The sequence below is a fragment of the Dermacentor albipictus genome, chromosome 8 (assembly GCF_038994185.2).
Source record: "Dermacentor albipictus isolate Rhodes 1998 colony chromosome 8, USDA_Dalb.pri_finalv2, whole genome shotgun sequence".
NCBI classification, from domain to species: domain Eukaryota; kingdom Metazoa; phylum Arthropoda; class Arachnida; order Ixodida; family Ixodidae; genus Dermacentor; species Dermacentor albipictus.
The window spans coordinates 78,357,428-78,374,665 of record NC_091828.1 but is presented as its reverse complement, the minus strand read 5'-3'; the positions used below and the strand labels follow the sequence as shown (position 1 = coordinate 78,374,665).

Genomic DNA, 17,238 nt, shown 5'->3' with positions numbered 1-17,238 from the left:
GAACATTCATTCTCGGACGTGAGGCAGAAGCACACATGAAAGCTTGGACAAAGAAAGGAGCATGTATGAGTAAAATAGCACATTCATATGTCATGCCTCTTTGTTGTTTGTGAAATGTACTTGGATGTAAAGAACAGCCCAGACTGCAGTGCCAGAATGCGCTACCTGCACCACGTACATCTGATAATGACAGGGCAACGACACTAGGAGCTTCAGCAATCATGACATTATAGCAATCTGATAGCACGAACTAATATCGAGCAAGAACGAAAATCAAACACTGGAGTATGACAAACAGTAAAACTGGGTACACTCAAAGGGGGCTGAAAGTACAAAAATATAGCCACCGTGACAGCAGAGTCAAGAAAGGCACTGTGATAACGAAGTCAGAAAATGTGCTGAATACCTTCAGAGTTTTAGCGAACATAAATGTACAGCAGCTCATTTATGTGTCTGCAGAGAAATATTTGAAGAATGAATGTCAGCAGATGTGAAACGGACTCTGATTTTACAGTTGAAAACAGTACAAAGGCATCGCTCTAATTACTGTTGTCATTACAGTGGAAAAAGAAGAGCTGCTGTAAAATTATAGCTTTGGTTCCACAGTTTAGACTGGCAGCAGCCTTGCGTTAACAAAGGGACGCACATGAAAACTAAACGTTTCTCTAACAGCTTAGGAAAAATGTGCGAGTAAAAATTCGCTCTCTTTGCAACGGCACGTAAAAGCAACTCCACTGTCATTTGCAGTCGCAGCAGAGTGACGCCTGTCATGTGTCCCGTTTTGACATGCATGCCCATAGAGACGAGGAAATAGTTGCGCAGCGAGCAGGCAAAGCCCAAAGGTATTCAAACATAAAAGAAACAAAGCACTCGTTACTTTCTGCCGTTTGGCTCACGTGTGCAGCTAAACACTAGCAAAAGTATGCACGTAAAAGATGGTCAGCGACAACTTAAGTACTTGCCAGCAACACACTTCAGGAACCTCCTCTCCTTTTTTTTTTTTGTCAGCAACTGTTTTCTTTGTATAACTGGCACGTCCTCGTTTACTGGCCTCAGTACAAAGCTTTTGTTGAACTTCCAAGGGCAACTTTAAAAACCGAAAGCTAGTACTCACGACTGATACTTTGACCTAAATCATGGGCAACACAAAACAAAACATTATTTTTTAGAATACAGTCAGCATTTTCTCTTCCCCTTTTCTTTTCTGTCCTTATCTCCCCGAAACAGGCACTTTACAGCGCTGTCAGTAGCCTGCGTCTATTGTCAGAGAGCTCGTATCCACAAACATTCAGACCCACACCCGCTCCTGTACGGGCACAGCTACAGAGGCTAATGCGCTTGTAACACCATGTAGTTGGGGAAAAGAAAGACGGAGAAACACGGAACAAGCCTCGGCGCAACCAAATGTTCACGGAAAGAATATCTGAGGTGCTCACAGTTTAGCAAACACCGATGTAGTAGCCGAATAATTAAAACCAAGAACGGTGCTTTCGCGTTATTTGATATCGAAACTGATCGCCGGAGCAGGGCTACAAAGTCGATGGCCTCAGTGCGCTTAGAGCGCCAAGATTAGCAGCAGTTGCGTTGCTTAGGCAGGTGCTAAGAATCACCGGTGGTCGAGCACTGGCGGTGGGAGCTGGTTCCGAACAGCGCGAGATCGTTGCTGGCGCAGAGCGAATTCGGGTTCTGCGACCGTCCCGGCACCACTGCGTTCGCGCCTGGAACTCTCAAGGCAGGCCCGCCGGGGCCAAACGTGTCCCGATACCGATAGAACAACACATTTTCGATACGATGCGGCGCCGAGATTTCGAGCATTCCAAATTCACAGCTGAGCAGTCTTCGAAAACGGCCCGTATTCCAACGCTTACGGCAGACACTGACGCGGCCCGCCGACTGGCAGCGGACGGGTGCGCTGACCCCACGCCGCTCATCGGCCCCAGCTGATTCGCTATTTGCAAAGCTGTTTTGGATGCGAAATTGCGCCAGAATTGCCAGTAACGGCGATGGAACTCACCCAACAGAGTGTCAAGCGAGCTGTCGTCGTCCATCTTGAGACAGACGGATTGGATCGCGTCGGATTGGCTTGGCTTGCCGGCTTTACGTTAGCGAGTCGCTGGCTGCTTGGCGTTCCGCAGGTTGCGTAGGAACGAGAATACTCGAGCGTACTTGCGAAGCTGCAGTACTTCTAAGTCATATTTCTACTACAACGCGGTGATGTGGTAGCACACAGCAACATGTTTCTCTTCCATTCGTTTCAGGTAGCCTGGCGCGTGCTTACCATGTTGACGTAGGTAGCATCTGTCTACGCGTACAAATACGCTTCCAGTACGATAAATCACGTAAGTTTAAACGGACTCTGCTCTGACACGGTTTGTTCTAAATGTGCGTTTGCATAAACCGTGCAACAATACATAACCAGGCGTACATGCGGAGTCAGCAGTTTGACCTGAACGTCATTGCCAAAAACACGGTAAGCTTTTACGCCAAGTAGAAACATTTCGCAAGCAGAAATGAGGAAAAACAATAGATCAGTTTATTTCGCACAACAAAGTCCGCCTCTGGCGCAGCGGAGAACTCAAAAGAACACGCTCTATCGCTGCAAAACGTGGTTGTTCAGATTCAGAAAAGTACGATTATGGGCACATCACAAAAAGTGGCGTACTGGCGAAAGAAACACACGGCGCTTTGAAAATCGTCATTCCTCGCTTTCCCATTATCTACGACGAGAATGCGAAAAGCTAAGCTGCACCTACGTTCAACAAATAAAATATAGACGTCACGAAGTAAAACAGGAATGCAATAAAAAATCACGTATGCAAGTCACACAAAGTTTCGGACAGCTGCAAAGGAAAGTTTCCTCACACATACTGAAAGGTGCAGCTATCAGACAGCGACCAGAACTTGTTCGAACAGACAAAAATGAAAAGAAAAAAAAAAGACCAAGCTTGTTCTTTACGCGCGGAAGACGGGTGCCCGTTACGACTACAACGGCAGTTCCTTACGAGCAGACACTCTTTTCGCGCAAGATCTCTGTAAAAGCGAGGACATGTTCTCTTTTCGTGCGCATTTCCCTCACCAAAAACTCGACGAGTGCAAAGTCGGAGCACATATCGTACGATAAGGTTGCCTTGTAGTGCGGCTTCACAGCAACGCACTCTTGCATTGCTTCAAAGCTTTTTGCCAGCATCCGGTTCGGCTTCACCACAGTAAAGGATGCACGCGACTAATATTTTACGCAAACGTGAGCAGCATTCGTCGCGTCATAGGACACGTTGTACATAATGTTGTAGTAATTTTCTGGAACTGATTACTGGTCTTCATAGCTGTTTTGTCTAAGACAGGCTGCATCAACAACTGAAAATCGTTTCGCTTTTCAAATAAACTAGTCCAGGGGACGTATTCTGAAACGTTCGCCGCGGCGAACTTTTCGCACTGGCCACGCCTCCGCCGTTGCGGCGCGCGCTGAATGGCTGCTTTGACAAAACCGGAAATTCACTTGCGCCACCTGAATTTCCGGTTTTGTCAAAGCAGCCATTCAGCGCGCGCCGCTACGGAGGAGGCGTGGCCAGTGCGAAAAGTTCGCCGCGGCGAACGTTTCAGAATACGTCCCCAGTACTCAGAATGTCAAGTTCCCTGACCGCATTCAGTTATATAAGATGATGTACAAAACTATACGTAGAAGTTTGCTTTTGTGCCAATGGTTAAAACTGGGAGTCGGTGTAGGCTTCCCCTCACCCTCCGACGGTTTCTTCAGTACCGATTTAGTCTGAGATGCGTGCGGACAGAGGGTACATTGCCCCAACTTGGTATACGTGAGCCAACCCCTTGTCACAATATTGATAAAAGCAACAAAATTCCTTCGCTGAGGTCTGAGTGAAATGTTCGTCGTATGGAAGAATTCGAACCACCATGTACCCACAGCGCTTCTCGAACCGGGCGGAAAATTGAAACACGCGCTAGACACGGGCGAGCTGCGTATTCTTTAGGTCAGCTTCTCTGCAGACAAAACGCGCCACACAATATGAACACACTAGTTGAGCACAGGATCCCTCGCTTTGAAGGGCTTGACAATGTTTGTCCGCGCACCGCTGCTGTCCAGCAGAGAAGCCAACTTAAAGCACAAGGCACAGCACAACTCGTCAATTTAATCTTCGTCCGACGAAAGGATGGCGGCCCGTTCGACGGCTTGACTGGGGAGAGCCAAGTCCCGTCGTCGTCGTCGACTCGGTGACCCGGAGGGTGGCGGCGGTAGCAGGTCGCTGGACGAATTGAGCGACCGCCGCGGCCGGAGGTTGTAGCGGCCGCCGCTAGGCACCGCAGTCGATTCGGGCGATGCCACTGACCATGGTCGCGTCGCCTGCGAGGTCAACGAGCGAGTAGGTTTAATTTTTAATTTAAGCGTTTAATTTTGAAAAAAGAGGAGACAACATCCACGTTACACGCTTCAAGGTAGGAGGTAAAACCATGCCAGCAGCTTTTCCTTTTTTTTTCTTTTTTTTTGCCGATACCAATGAAAAACAAATAATACTTTATGGTGACAAGGGAAGGTGAAATGACAGCTGTGGAGTGCAGCAGTATATCATGCCAGTAGCAATGATACTTAGAGCGGTCTACTCGCACACTGCGAAGAAAGGTGCTGTTCCGCTTGCCCGTAACATTGAATACTTCTCTTTCACAAAGTGGGTATAACGATGAACACCTGTTCAAAATGCAGTTTGCACGGGACTGATAATATATTAAAAGCCTTGTCTCATTCCATATGGCTTGTACACATCAAAGATCACTGGGTGGTGAAAGGGTGAATGAACTCTTATTCTTGTAGCCAGGAAAAGATACAAAAACACAACATGTTGAATTAAAAACTCAGCTTTATGCCTGTTATAACGCTAAGGAAACATGAAATATGAAAACACAATACGGAAACAAAGCACCACATCAGAGCATATTATGGAACACAGCAAAGCTTCAAATAGCACATCCTTTCTCTTCTACCTTTCTTTACCTTGTTCTTTACTTTCACATGAAAATGCAGCCTTGTCAATGCATTAAAAGTATGTCAGTTAGATCTGTGCTATGTTTACTGCAACCAACTGCGCCAAGCCTATTCCTACTTTTGTTCTGAGCGTGCAATGAAGTTGTTCTAAACGAAGTGACATGGCAGAAAACGCCGAGAAAACGGGAGACTCCACGTGGCAACAGCCAGCTACTGCGGTGCCACCCAAAAACAGGCATCTAAGAAGCCACACTAGCACCACCTTCGTCGTCATGGACTACTGTTACACTCAGCGTTGCCGCCGCAATGCTTCCCCCACCTCCACTTTCAGCCATCATAACCACATCAACCAAACCAACAGTATCCGCATGCAATAACGAGTAATATTTATGCAGTTTATACAAAGTCCAGCTGTTAGCCCTTCCAAATAAACACAGCTGCACCAAGCCACTGCTCTATACTGACATGTAACTCTTCTCTGGGCTCAAGTCTACTACTCTATCTGCGTAATCATGCAGTCTGGACAACAACATTATATGGCTCCTACAACACAAAAAATGCATCCGTCTCTGGACCTGGCAACTAACACGTCTCCTCCTTCTATATCAACTATGTCTATTTTAGCAGACTATACTTTAGCTTCCATTTAGAACAGCTGCTACATACAAATCACGAGGCTCTTCAAACACAAGATGAATTTATGGCATAATTCCAACATGCAAAACCTCCTACAGACCATTATAGTCTCAGCTGACAACAGCCTTTAGCTCTAAACATGAAATTTCTGTTAGCACAACCAAACCTTTGTCCCACTTTAGGTACTTGAGGAATGAGGTATGTCTGTACAGCTACTGTAAATGATGTTCTATTCATGAGCTCAATTGCATTTTTGGCCTAACCTGATGCTATCCAAATGAATTGCAGGTACTAAATTTTGACAAAGGAAAAATGCACAGGGCCACTGAACAAGATGCAGTGTGAGTTACAGTACAAGTTAATTGCAGGACCAAATACTATTTACATTATATTCGTGTTTAAAAAGCCAGAATAGACACTATGCAACAGAAGTACAGTTAAACCTCAATATAACAAAGTCAGCAAAATTGGCAATTTGCTTCTTTATATTGAAAATCGATCTTTTAAGCAAATAAGTACAGTCACCAATGAACTTTTCTTCCCCAGAAGGGGTGGCAATATTTACCCAATTATCAAGCAGTTGGAAAAAACTAAACTGAATGAGAAAAAAATTCTGCAGGACCCAACTCACAATGAGAGTCAATGATAATGCATTTAGCATTGAGTCATTTTAGCGACACAATGTATTTCCACCACTGAAATGAATTATGTATCTGGACACTTTGCGCCATCTAGTGGCACTGCCGAGAAGTTCGCGCGTGGCCTCCGAGACGAGAAGTGTGGCATGATGGGGGGGGGGGGGGGGGGTGCAAATGCTGAGAAGTGTTCCTTCGCTTTCTGCACACCCAGTGGCATACACTCAGGGACCAAAGTAGGTGAGAAGTTCATTGAAGAGTGGCACATATTCAGTGCATTTGCAGTGTAGCCTGCTAAAGAAAGTGTCGAGTTGCTGTGCTTAAGAAACAGATAAGATAAAGATAAGATACAGATGAGATAAGATACAGGTAACATACAGGTTATTAATACAGGTTCGGTTCCGCCCAGCATCAGAGAAATTTAAGAGATCTTTCTTGTAATTGTAGAGGAGCACATTTTCAGTGGCACATACCTATTACCCAAGTTGGTGTCAAAGAGGTTTGCTGAACAGCAGTACATACCCAGTCCACAGCGATATGTGATACTGCAGTGATCCTACACGTCGGTGCGAAGGAGGTTTATTGAAGAGCTTACTATTATTATTTTTATTAAAGGCTTATTATGTACACATTGCCGCATATTCAAGTGACCCAAGTTGGTTCGACGGTTGGTTTCGAACCCTGTTCCCCCAGCACAACAGCCTGATGCGCGACCCAGTCAACCACAGACTACCCAGTCACCCAAGTAGGCAGGGAAATGATTCTCTCTCTCTCGCACACACACACAGGTAGCGCCCGGAGAGTGCGCGAAGTACACTAAGGTTGGTCTGCGATCTGAGAGGTGCGTCTGCAAACAGCCGCACTTAATTCAACTACTTTGCCATTTGAGTCCACAGAAGTTTCCATTTATTGTCTTGGTATACCTTCACAGCAGCAGTGAAATTTACTTATATTGAAATCTCGTATAAACATACTACTTCGTTATATTGAGGTTCAAAATAAGTGATGTTGCAACAGAACTGCTTGTTGGCCTAGTTGGTGCTTGCTAAAAGACATGTTTTTTGCCGCAATTGAACACGCACAAAAGGAAGACACATAAAGACAACACAGGCGGCACTTGCAACTGATTTAATTTTGGGCTGTGACCCATGAATATGTATATACATACACGCATGCGCTGGCTGTTCACAGGTCTATGTTACCCAGCGGACAAACGATCTAGTTTCCGATTTATAGAGCACGATAGATGCATCGCTAATGCAATTTGTACCTTTCTTTTTTTATATAGTAAGCTTCCATCAGCTCACGTGCTGTCTGAAATCTACTTCTGCCAAGAATCCTAATCTCAGAAAACCGTGGTTTGCACATGCAGGTCTACACACGAACTAAATCTAATGATTCTAAACCTGAATCTAATATGAATGAATCTAAATCTAACACGAACTAAATCTAATGAAAGATGGCGTGGAACATTTATCTGCGCAAGAGACTGCTACTTCGCGTAGCAGTCTCTTCGCTATCGCCATCAATGCTCCCCCTTTTCTGGCAAAACTGACTTTCTTTTCCCTCAGAACGACCCGCCATGGTTGCTCAGTGGCTATGGTGTTGGGCTGCTGAGCACGAGGTTGCGGGATCGAATCCCGGCCACGGCGGCCGCATTTCGATGGGGGCGAAATGCGAAAACACCCGTGTGCTTAGATTTAGGTGCACGTTAAAGAACCCCAGGTGGTCAAAATTTCCGGAGTCCTCCACTACGGCGTGCCTCATAATCAGAAAGTGGTTTTGGCACGTAAAACCCCAAATATTATTATTATTATTTCCCTCAGAACGAATATCCGTATCTTTTTACACTTTTGTTTTTAATTTGTGGGCACCACCTGTGGGCACTAAGCACAGTCAGCCATAGCTTCCAAGATTTATGGCGCCGGGCAATGCAACACACAAAAATCTCGGACGTCATGGGCCACGTCGATGCATTGTTCTCAGCGCAACCTCCATCGCACAAGCTGGCGCTTATAACCGTGCTTTTATGGCCTATCTACCAGGAATGCTCTGGAAATTTGTGAAGTTAAATTAAATTGTGGAGTTTTGCGTGCAAAAACCACTTTCCGATTATGAGGCATGCCGTAGTGGGAGACTTCGGAAATTTGGACCACCTGGGGTTCTTTAACATGCACCTAATTTAAGTACACGGGTGTTTTCGCATTTTGCCCCCGTCGAAATGCGGCCGCCGTAGCCAGGATTCAATCCCACAACCTCGTGCTTAGCAGCCCAACACCATAGCCACTAAGCAACCACGGAGGGTGGTGTGAAGTTGATTTTACTGCTGAAACTTTGAAACCTTGATTTAACGAAATTCACGACATAATTAAGTTTTACTCTGCAAGTACAACATCATTATATCGAGGTTTGACTGTATTTGGTATTCGCACACACTTAATATTTTCAATTGAGTGTCCTAAAGTTTCTCTTAGCCGTTATTTCACTTGGTTTCTTTACTTTCTAACGTTTATACTCTATGTACCCTATTGCACAGCAGCCAAGGCCCTTCACCTGTTGGCAGATGCTGAAATATGCAAAGTCACAGACCAATAATTCGGACTCGCCAGGGACAGCCAAAATGGCTGAGTAGTCGGGAGTCTAACATACCGGGATTTGCCCAAATGAGTAACTTTATTTAACAAGTGGCCAAAGGTGTGCTGTCTTCTCCAATCATCACTTTCAAAGATACCTTCACTTTCACATGACCGCAACGCAAAATGCATCGGTGTCTAGGAGCGACGGCATTCGTGCTACAGTGCCAAGCATGGTATCTTCCCTGTAACTTGAGCAAGATGCACTGGTGTGCGAGTTAATGGCTCCTCTTGCAGGGTGCCAAACTTACTTTTGCGAGACTAGCGCAAGAAGCATAAGCTTCTACGAGCACAGTCTGCACACTATCTTATCGAAGTGGGGAAATTCTGGCGTCCATCGATGCGACCGGTGCTAGTCACGCAATTTGCGTTGAAACGTCCAGTGCAAAGTAACAGTTCCTTTTATGCTATTCCTTCTCGCGCTTTATGCGCTTTGTCGGCGGTCAGAGCAACGCTTTGCATGTGGTAATGGTTGTGAAGCCATGGAGAGCGGATGACAAAAGTGGCACAGAATCAAGCAGAAAGCATTTCTACAAAATCGCAACCTGTATTTTGGCTACTGCTATGCTGTCACTTCAGCTATACCAAAGTACAGTCAATGCATGCACCTAATTCCCATCAGCACATCAACTAAGCTTCAGTAGTTTTGGTTTCTCAAAGCATGGGCGACATGGCCGACGTTTGCGCTGGTGACCATGGCAGCGACGCCTCAGAACAAAAATATGGCTATTCTAGCTTGAATCGGTAGCCATATTAGCGCACGGTCACGCATCCAGAGGCCGAATTATCGCACAACACGCTGTAAGGTGTCCCATATTTCGGTTCTCCTCCATTAAGTCTACGGGGCTAGCGGCAGTGCCACAGGACTGTCCCGAATAATCAGTTTCCAAATAAACAGTCATTGACTGTATATCTACCACTTACAACAGAACGCACAATATGAACTACTATTAACAAAAGAAGTGATGAACGGTTGCTGCTCACCCGTGCCAATGATGTGGCCAGGGTCGCAAGCATTGATGGGCTCCCCCGTTCCGACTGTGCTGCATAGGTCGCACTGCTGGCCACCCTGTTCGGCTGTGCATTTGAGTCCCGCTCGGTATTTGGGCTAGCACTGTCCTTGGTTTCTGGTTCCGCAGTTGGACTATTAGTCACACGACTGTTGCAGTCATCACTGAAGCGGACATACTCATCGCTGCTGTCATTGCCATCGTCGTCATCGTCGTCGTCCCAATCGTCGAGGGACCACATGCCAGCATCGGACTCCTCCGATTCTGATGATTCTGTTGACGAGTCTGACGAGTCTCTTTCTGTGATGAAAAAGAAAAAAAAAATAGTTGCACACGTCTGGTGAGATTGTACGTGCCAAACAAATAGTGTAGTATATTCTTGAATGCGCACAGGCACTAGCGATCACTGGAATGTATGTACATACAATGAGTCATGTACGGATGGCGGACACGCTTGTTCTGTGAGAGAGAGAGACTCTTTATTAGAAAAAAAGAGAGTTTTTCCAGCATGTATATAACCGCTGGCATGCTACTCTGTATAGGGATGGGGAATGGGATTAAACGATTCCAGAGGAGAGTGGGAGAAAAAGAGAATAAAAATAAATATGAAATGTGCAAGTGGACCTGATACTAATATTTACAGGTGACATGGCGAGTAAATGTAGGCTCTTGTATATGAAATGTTCAATATTTAAAGCTTTCCTATTACACCAATTGCTGACAGGTATTTGAACAATAAATCCAAAACCCGCCGCTGTTTTGAAGGGCCGGGCACTGGACCTAAGATGCTGGGTAATGTTAATAGATCGTGGCAAATCCTGTCCATTCAGCAGTGTTTAATTCTCCTGACCCATTTTGGACGTGACAATACAGTTTTGAGATGACACATAAAGGTTAGTTCAGGCTAGATTAGATAACTAAGCTAACCTTCCACAAAATGAACCTGACAAGGACCTAGACCACATGACAAGCGATAAGAAAAAAGCATGGCACAATATTCAGAGATAGTAAGGCAACAATATACGTTAGCGATAAAACATGAGTACATGTTTTATCAGGTACTCGAAGGAAGGAGCGAAGCTGAGAGCAATCACTGCATCATGCTCTCTCTAAACTAGAAAAACAAGAGTGAGTGCTGAGAAAAGAAAAATTCAGTCTAGGTCACCACAACATTGAAAGAAGTGACAAGAATAAGAAATTTCTGCAATTTTTCGCACACTGAAATAAAATGTGAATTCAATACGACGGCAATAACTGATAATAGACACGGGCAAATGGAGATCTTTGGGACAGGCCTCTGCACTGAAGTGGAGTAAACCTTTGTTCCCTAACTCTGACATCTCTAAATATCTTGAAATTTTCTCCCACCACGGTGTCAACTCAATGTATTTTTGACACCTTACCTAGAAAAGCTTTTGTGCCAGACTCTGGTTACCTTGAAATCTTGACTGTGAAGACTGTGAGAACACTACTGGAAAGTCAGTACCTAACAATTCACATTTTGTGCAAATCTGCACTATCATCAATAAGTGAGTACAGAATCCAGCGGCTATGGCGACTTCCAATTAAAGGAGTCGGTGAATTCCGGCACATGCTTCGTCGCTGCACCGAGTTGCACGACTTGTTGCAGGAGAGACCCTGACATTACTCCAGAGGAGCAGGCTTCCCAAACTTGACACCTATGGTGCACCTGCTCCTCTCGAAGTGCCCTTTTTCTCTGGGAGCCGAGCGTGTGTCTGCACTTCTTGCTGCACCAACCAAAGCCGTGTCAGAGAGAGCAACCAGCGTTGGGGCCAAAATGCACACCCAGTGACGGCTTCCTCCGATAACAGACAACAATCTAAGAATGTGGTCGTGCTGGCGACCACATTCAGGAGCCAGCACGATTGCAGGAGCCAGAAATATGTTGTGACCACCGTGTTTGAGACGTGGAGGTCGCAACGTAATATCAACTCCAGCAATCGCTACGGGCACATTGTCGCGAGAATGACCTTTGAGATCGGTGTCTGTTACCCAAAGAGGCATCACTGGGGTGTGATTTGGACACCATCTATTTGGCCTGTGAATGAGGGGAGGAAACGGCATGCAACTTTCACCAAACCTTGCAGTGCGTCTAGAATTTTTGGGCTCCATTACCAGTACTTTCCACCCCTCTGCATGCACGTTTCCCAGGCAACAGGGTAGCGTCACATGCACTCGCTTTCCAGCCAGCAACAGTGAGCGATCACGCTGACACCGAGCTTACTAGCCGAGCTACAAATCATGCTGTGCCCCGCTCCCCGCTTACTCTTTCCCCCTTCTTTCAACATAATTGACAAGCATAGTGAAGTAAATAAAAAATTTCGTTGCTTAGACATTACAGTGGACTCTCTCAGAACCTCATGGGACCTCAGAAATTGGTTCCGTTTATCAGGAGTTCCATTTACTGAGAAACAAAGGTGAATACAATAGCATGAATACAAAACTGACCAACCATGAAGATGATGTTCCTTTTAAGATGTAGTTCCGTTTAAACGATTTTCATTTATCGAGATTACACTGTATTTCAACGAGTATTCTACTACTACAACAGAACCACAAGTTCAAGATCCGAAGCAATACCGGTTATGGCAAAGCCAGTATACCGTATTTACTCGCATAATGATCGCACTTTTTTTGTCAGAAAAATTGAAGCAAATTCAGGGGTGCGATCATTACGCGGGTTAAATTTCCCGGGAAAAAAAAATTTTTTTTTTCGTCCACGTTTGCTGCGGGATGCGAGATTGCGGGTGCGGGACACCAAAACAAAAATGGCGGCTAGCGGAGCGAGCCGAACGCGCCGAACGCGATTTTTTTTTTCTTCTCGTGAGTACATTGCGTGCATTGAAACAGTTTCTTCCGTATTAGTGATGAATAATATCGTTAATATCGGCAAGTTTGCGGCAATAACGTAGCCATGTCCACTTTGAGGGGACAGAAATAGGTGGGCGCGCTTAGCTGCCAGTGACAGAAACACATGACGGGCATGCTGCGGAAACTGCGGCATCTGTCTTCACTACTTTCCGCTAAGGGTGGGCGAATATCTTAGCTGTGTTACAAGCGTCGGCGTATGAATAGGGTACACTTTTAACGTATCAGAGTAAACGTGGCTACTATCATTGCCGCGCGCGATTTGTTGCGTGCTCACGAGTGCAAAAGCAGATGAAAATAATCGAAATGCGCCTTTATTGTTTTTGTTGACATCAGCCATTATAAAGCCAACCCATAATAAAGGCAAGTTTGGTTGTACCCCATTTTGTCATGGAAGTGCGGAAAGTGATGAAAGTAATGAAATGAGGCATCTACTTAAGAATGTTTAGTGCGTGCAGGCCGCTTGGCTTGTCTTGAAGAGTCGTTCGCGTAGCATTCGACAGGTGGTAAGCGCGATCATTATTCGCTAGACTTAGCACACGACATATCGCTGCGGCAAGTTTGGGGTGCGATCATTACGCGGGAAATAAAAAAAATCGAATTTTGACGACAAATTTTATGGGTGCGATCATTACGCGAGTGCGATCATTATGCGAGTAAATACGGTATTTATTTTCATGGCAGCTTTAAAGTACATTATTCTGGGTATCAAAAATGTCGACTACTCAGCAACAGCAACTTTTTTTTTTAACCCACAGTTTGCCACATGCCATATTATAGTTTCACTAATGCATGCAGGCCATCTTCGTAAAGTGACTTGAAACAACATTCTCGACATGTGCATGTGTTGTGGCTAACAGCCTGGCTTGACCAGCCTGCAGTCAGTAAGCCAATGTGCTGGCCTCGTGTGCCTAAGTCAATCACATGGGTGCACGGTAATGATGGTGCAAAGCATGCTCGTAATTTAGCGCTTCTCATGTGTCACATATGGGCATGGCATGTCACTGATGGGCCATGCCCGGCGTCGCTTCGCTGCGCCACTCATTCTTGGCTCAATAGCCGTCCAATATGGAGGTTCCCATTGTTGATCCTGCCAAGTGCGAGATTCATTCCGTAATTCGATTTTTGCATGGCAAAGGTACTCCACCCGTGGATATTCATCGTCAGTTAACAGAGGTTTATGGCGACAAGTGTATGTACGTTCAACACGTCCGAAAGTGGTGCAGGCAGTTTAGTGCCGGTCAGAAGGAAGGCCACGATGAGGAACGGAGTGAAAGACCGTCAGTTTCGAAGGCAGTTATCAAGATGGTCCAACGCAAAGTGCTTCAAAACAGGAGAATCACCATCCATGAACTTGTTGCTGAGATTCCTGGGAGTCCTTACAGTACAGCGGAAAGAGCTTTGACTGAAAAATTCAGGTATCACAAGTGTTGTGCTCGATGGGTACCGCGGCTATTGACATCAGACCACAAGGAGAAACGCCTTGACTGTGCTCGCCAGTTTCTTCAAAAGTGTGAAGAAGATAACGAAGGATTATTGGACTCCATTGTTACAGGAGACGAAACGTGGGTGTTTCATTTCACTCCTGAAATGAAGCAAAAATCCAAACAGTGGCATCACCCAGAGTCACCAGTCGCAAAGAAGTTCAAACAAACTCCTTCTGCTGGCAAAGCCACTGCCAGTGTTTTCTGGGATCGTAAGGGGATACTGCTGATCGAATTCAAGGAATGTGGGACAACAATCAACTCAGACAGTTATTGTACAACACTAAGAAAACTCAGGCGAGCTATCCAGAACCGCCAGCGAGGATGACTGGAAGCCGTTGTAATGCTGCTTCACGACAACACTCGACCTCACATCTCCCGTCAAATCCAGGAACTTTTGACAAACATTGGGTGGACTGTCATGCCCCACCCACCATACAGTCCAGACTTTGCACCTAGTGTTGTCCCCCAAGTTAAAGGAGCATGAGTGCCCAACGCTTCCAGAACGACGATGAAGTCAAAGAAGAGGTGAAACGCTTCCTCAACGGGTTGGCAGCGGAGTTCTACGACATTGGAATACAGAAATTGGAGCACTGTCTACAAAAATGCGCAGAAAAAGATGGCAATTACCATATTTACTCGAATAATGATTGCACTTCTTTTGTCAAAAAAATTGACGTAAATTCAGGGGTGCGATCATTACGAGAGTTAAATTTCCCACGAAAAGAAACATTTTCTTTTTTCATCCCACATTTGCTGCAGGATGACAAGCAGGCTAGATAGTTCAAGTGGCTGAGGAGTTCTATAGAGATTTATACAGTATCAGTGGCACCCACGACGATAATGGAAGAGAGAATAGTCTAGAGGAATTCGAAATCCCACAGGTAACGCCGGAAGAAGTAAAGAAAGCCTTGGGAGCTATGCAAAGGGGGAAGGCAGCTGGGGAGGATCAGGTAACAGCAGATTTGTTGAAGGATGGTGGGCAAGTTGTTCTAGAGAAACTGGCCACCCTGTACACGCAGTGCCTCATGACTTCGAGTGTACCAAAATCTTGGAAAAACACTAACATAATCCTAATCCATAAGAAAGGGGACGGCAAATACTTGAAAAATTATAGACCGATAAGCTTGCTGTCTGTTACCTACAAAGTATTTACTAAGGTAATTGCAAATAGAATCAGGAACACCTTAGACTTCTCTCAACCAAAGGACCAGGCAGGATTCCGTAAAGGCTACTCAACGATAGACCATACTCACACTATCAATCAGGTGATAGAAAAATGTGCAGAATATAACCAACCCTTATATATAGCTTTCATTGATTACGAGAAAGCGTTTGATTCAGTCGAAACCTCAGCAGTCATGGAGGCATTACGGAATCAGGGTGTAGATGAGCCATATGTAAAAATACTGGAAGATATCTATAGCGGCTCCACAGCCACCGTAGTCCTCCACAAAGAAAGCAACAAAATCCCTATAAAGAAAGGAGTCAGACAGGGAGATACGATATCTCCAATGCTATTCACAGCATGTTTACAGGAGGTATTCAGAGGCCTGGAGTGGGAAGAATTGGGCATAAAAGTTGATGGAGAATACCTTAGCAACTTGCGATTCGCTGATGATATTCCCTTGCTTAGTAACTCAGGAGACCAATTGCAATGCATGCTCACTGACCTGGAGAGGCAAAGCAGAAGGGTGGGTCTGAAAATTAATCTGCAGAAAACTAAAGTATTGTTTAACAGTCTCGGAAGAGAACAGCAGTTTACGATAGGTAGCGAAGCACTGGAAGTGGTAAGGGAATACATCTGCTTAGGGCAGGTAGTGACCACGGATCCGGATCATGAGACTGAAATAACCAGAAGAATAAGAATGGGTTGGGGTGCGTTTGGCAGGCATTCTGAAATCATGAACAGCAGGTTGCCACTATCCCTCAAGAGAAAAGTTTATAACAGCTGTGTCTTACCGGTACTCACGTATGAGGCGGAAACCTGGAGGCTTACAAGTTCTACTTAAATTGAGGACGACGCAACGAGCTATGGAAAGAAGAATGATAGGTGTAACGTTAAGGGATAAGAAAAGAGCAGATTGGGTAAGGGAACAAACATGAGTTAATGATATCTTAGCTGAAATCAAGAAAAAGAAATGGGCATGGGCAGGACATGTAATGAGGAGGGAAGATAACCGATGGTCATCGAGAGTTACGGAATGGATTCCAAGGGAAGGGAAGCGTAGCAGAGGGCGGCAGAAAGTTAGGTGGGCGGATGAGATTAAGAAGTTTGCAGGGACAACATGGCCACAATTAGTACATGACCGGGGTAGTTGGAGAAGTATGGGAGAGGCCTTTGCCCTGCAGTGGGCTTAACCAGGCTGATGATGATGATGACAAGCAGGCAGCTGCTGCTGTCAATGCGGGACACCAAAACAAAAATGGCGGCCGGCGGAGCAAGCCAAATGCGCCGAATGCGATTATTTTTCTTTTCGTGAGTACATTACGCGCATTCAAACAGTTTCTTCCGTATCAGTAATGAATCATGTCGTTAATATCGGCAAGCTTGAGACAATAACATAGCCATGTCCACTTTGAGGGGACAGAAACAGATGGGCACGCTTAGCTGCCAGTTGTTAAAAATTAAATTATGGGGTTTTACGTGCCGAAACCACTTTCTGATTATGAGGCACGCCGTAGTGGAGGACTCCGAAAATTTCGACCAACTGGGGTTCTTTAACGCGCACCTAAATCTAAGTACACGGGTGTTTTCGCATTTCCCCCCATCGAAATGCGGCCGCCGTGGCCGGGATTCGATCCCGCGACCTTGTGCTCAGCAGCCTAAACCACAGCCACTGAGCAACCGCAGCGGGTAGCTGCCAGTTGTGGTGAAACGAGGTGTACACTGCATTTGCTTTACATTACCTGTGTGATACCTGTGTGATGGAACCGGAAATCTTGCATCAGTCTGTA

The 17,238-nt window shown here is 45.5% G+C and overlaps 2 protein-coding genes across 6 annotated transcripts in view; both read right to left on the bottom strand.

Annotated features, from left to right (window-relative positions):
- The window catches only part of Gga (ADP-ribosylation factor-binding protein Gga), a 61,900-nt gene extending 59,730 nt beyond the window's left edge, over positions 1-2,170 (bottom strand). The window contains exon 1 of one of the 5 annotated variants that reach the window (XM_065424536.1): positions 2,015-2,170. In XM_065424536.1, the coding sequence (XP_065280608.1) occupies positions 2,015-2,048 (34 nt within the window). In that variant the 5' untranslated portion in view covers positions 2,049-2,170. Of the gene's footprint in view, positions 1-962; positions 987-1,436; positions 1,461-1,610; positions 1,934-2,014 lie in introns of those variants that run through there. The other 4 variants (XM_065424518.1, XM_065424525.1, XM_065424538.1 and 1 more) reach the window with 4 other exon arrangements.
- Positions 2,171-3,642: 1,472 nt separating this feature from the next.
- Positions 3,643-17,238, bottom strand: part of LOC135896147 (uncharacterized) — a 34,982-nt gene continuing 21,386 nt past the window's right edge. Inside the window, exons 7-8 of the mRNA XM_065424507.1 lie at positions 9,882-10,207; positions 3,643-4,357 (exon numbers count right to left, since the gene is read on the bottom strand). Of these exons, the coding sequence (XP_065280579.1) occupies positions 4,145-4,357; positions 9,882-10,207 (539 nt within the window). The 3' untranslated portion in view covers positions 3,643-4,144. The remainder of the gene's footprint in view (positions 4,358-9,881; positions 10,208-17,238) is intronic.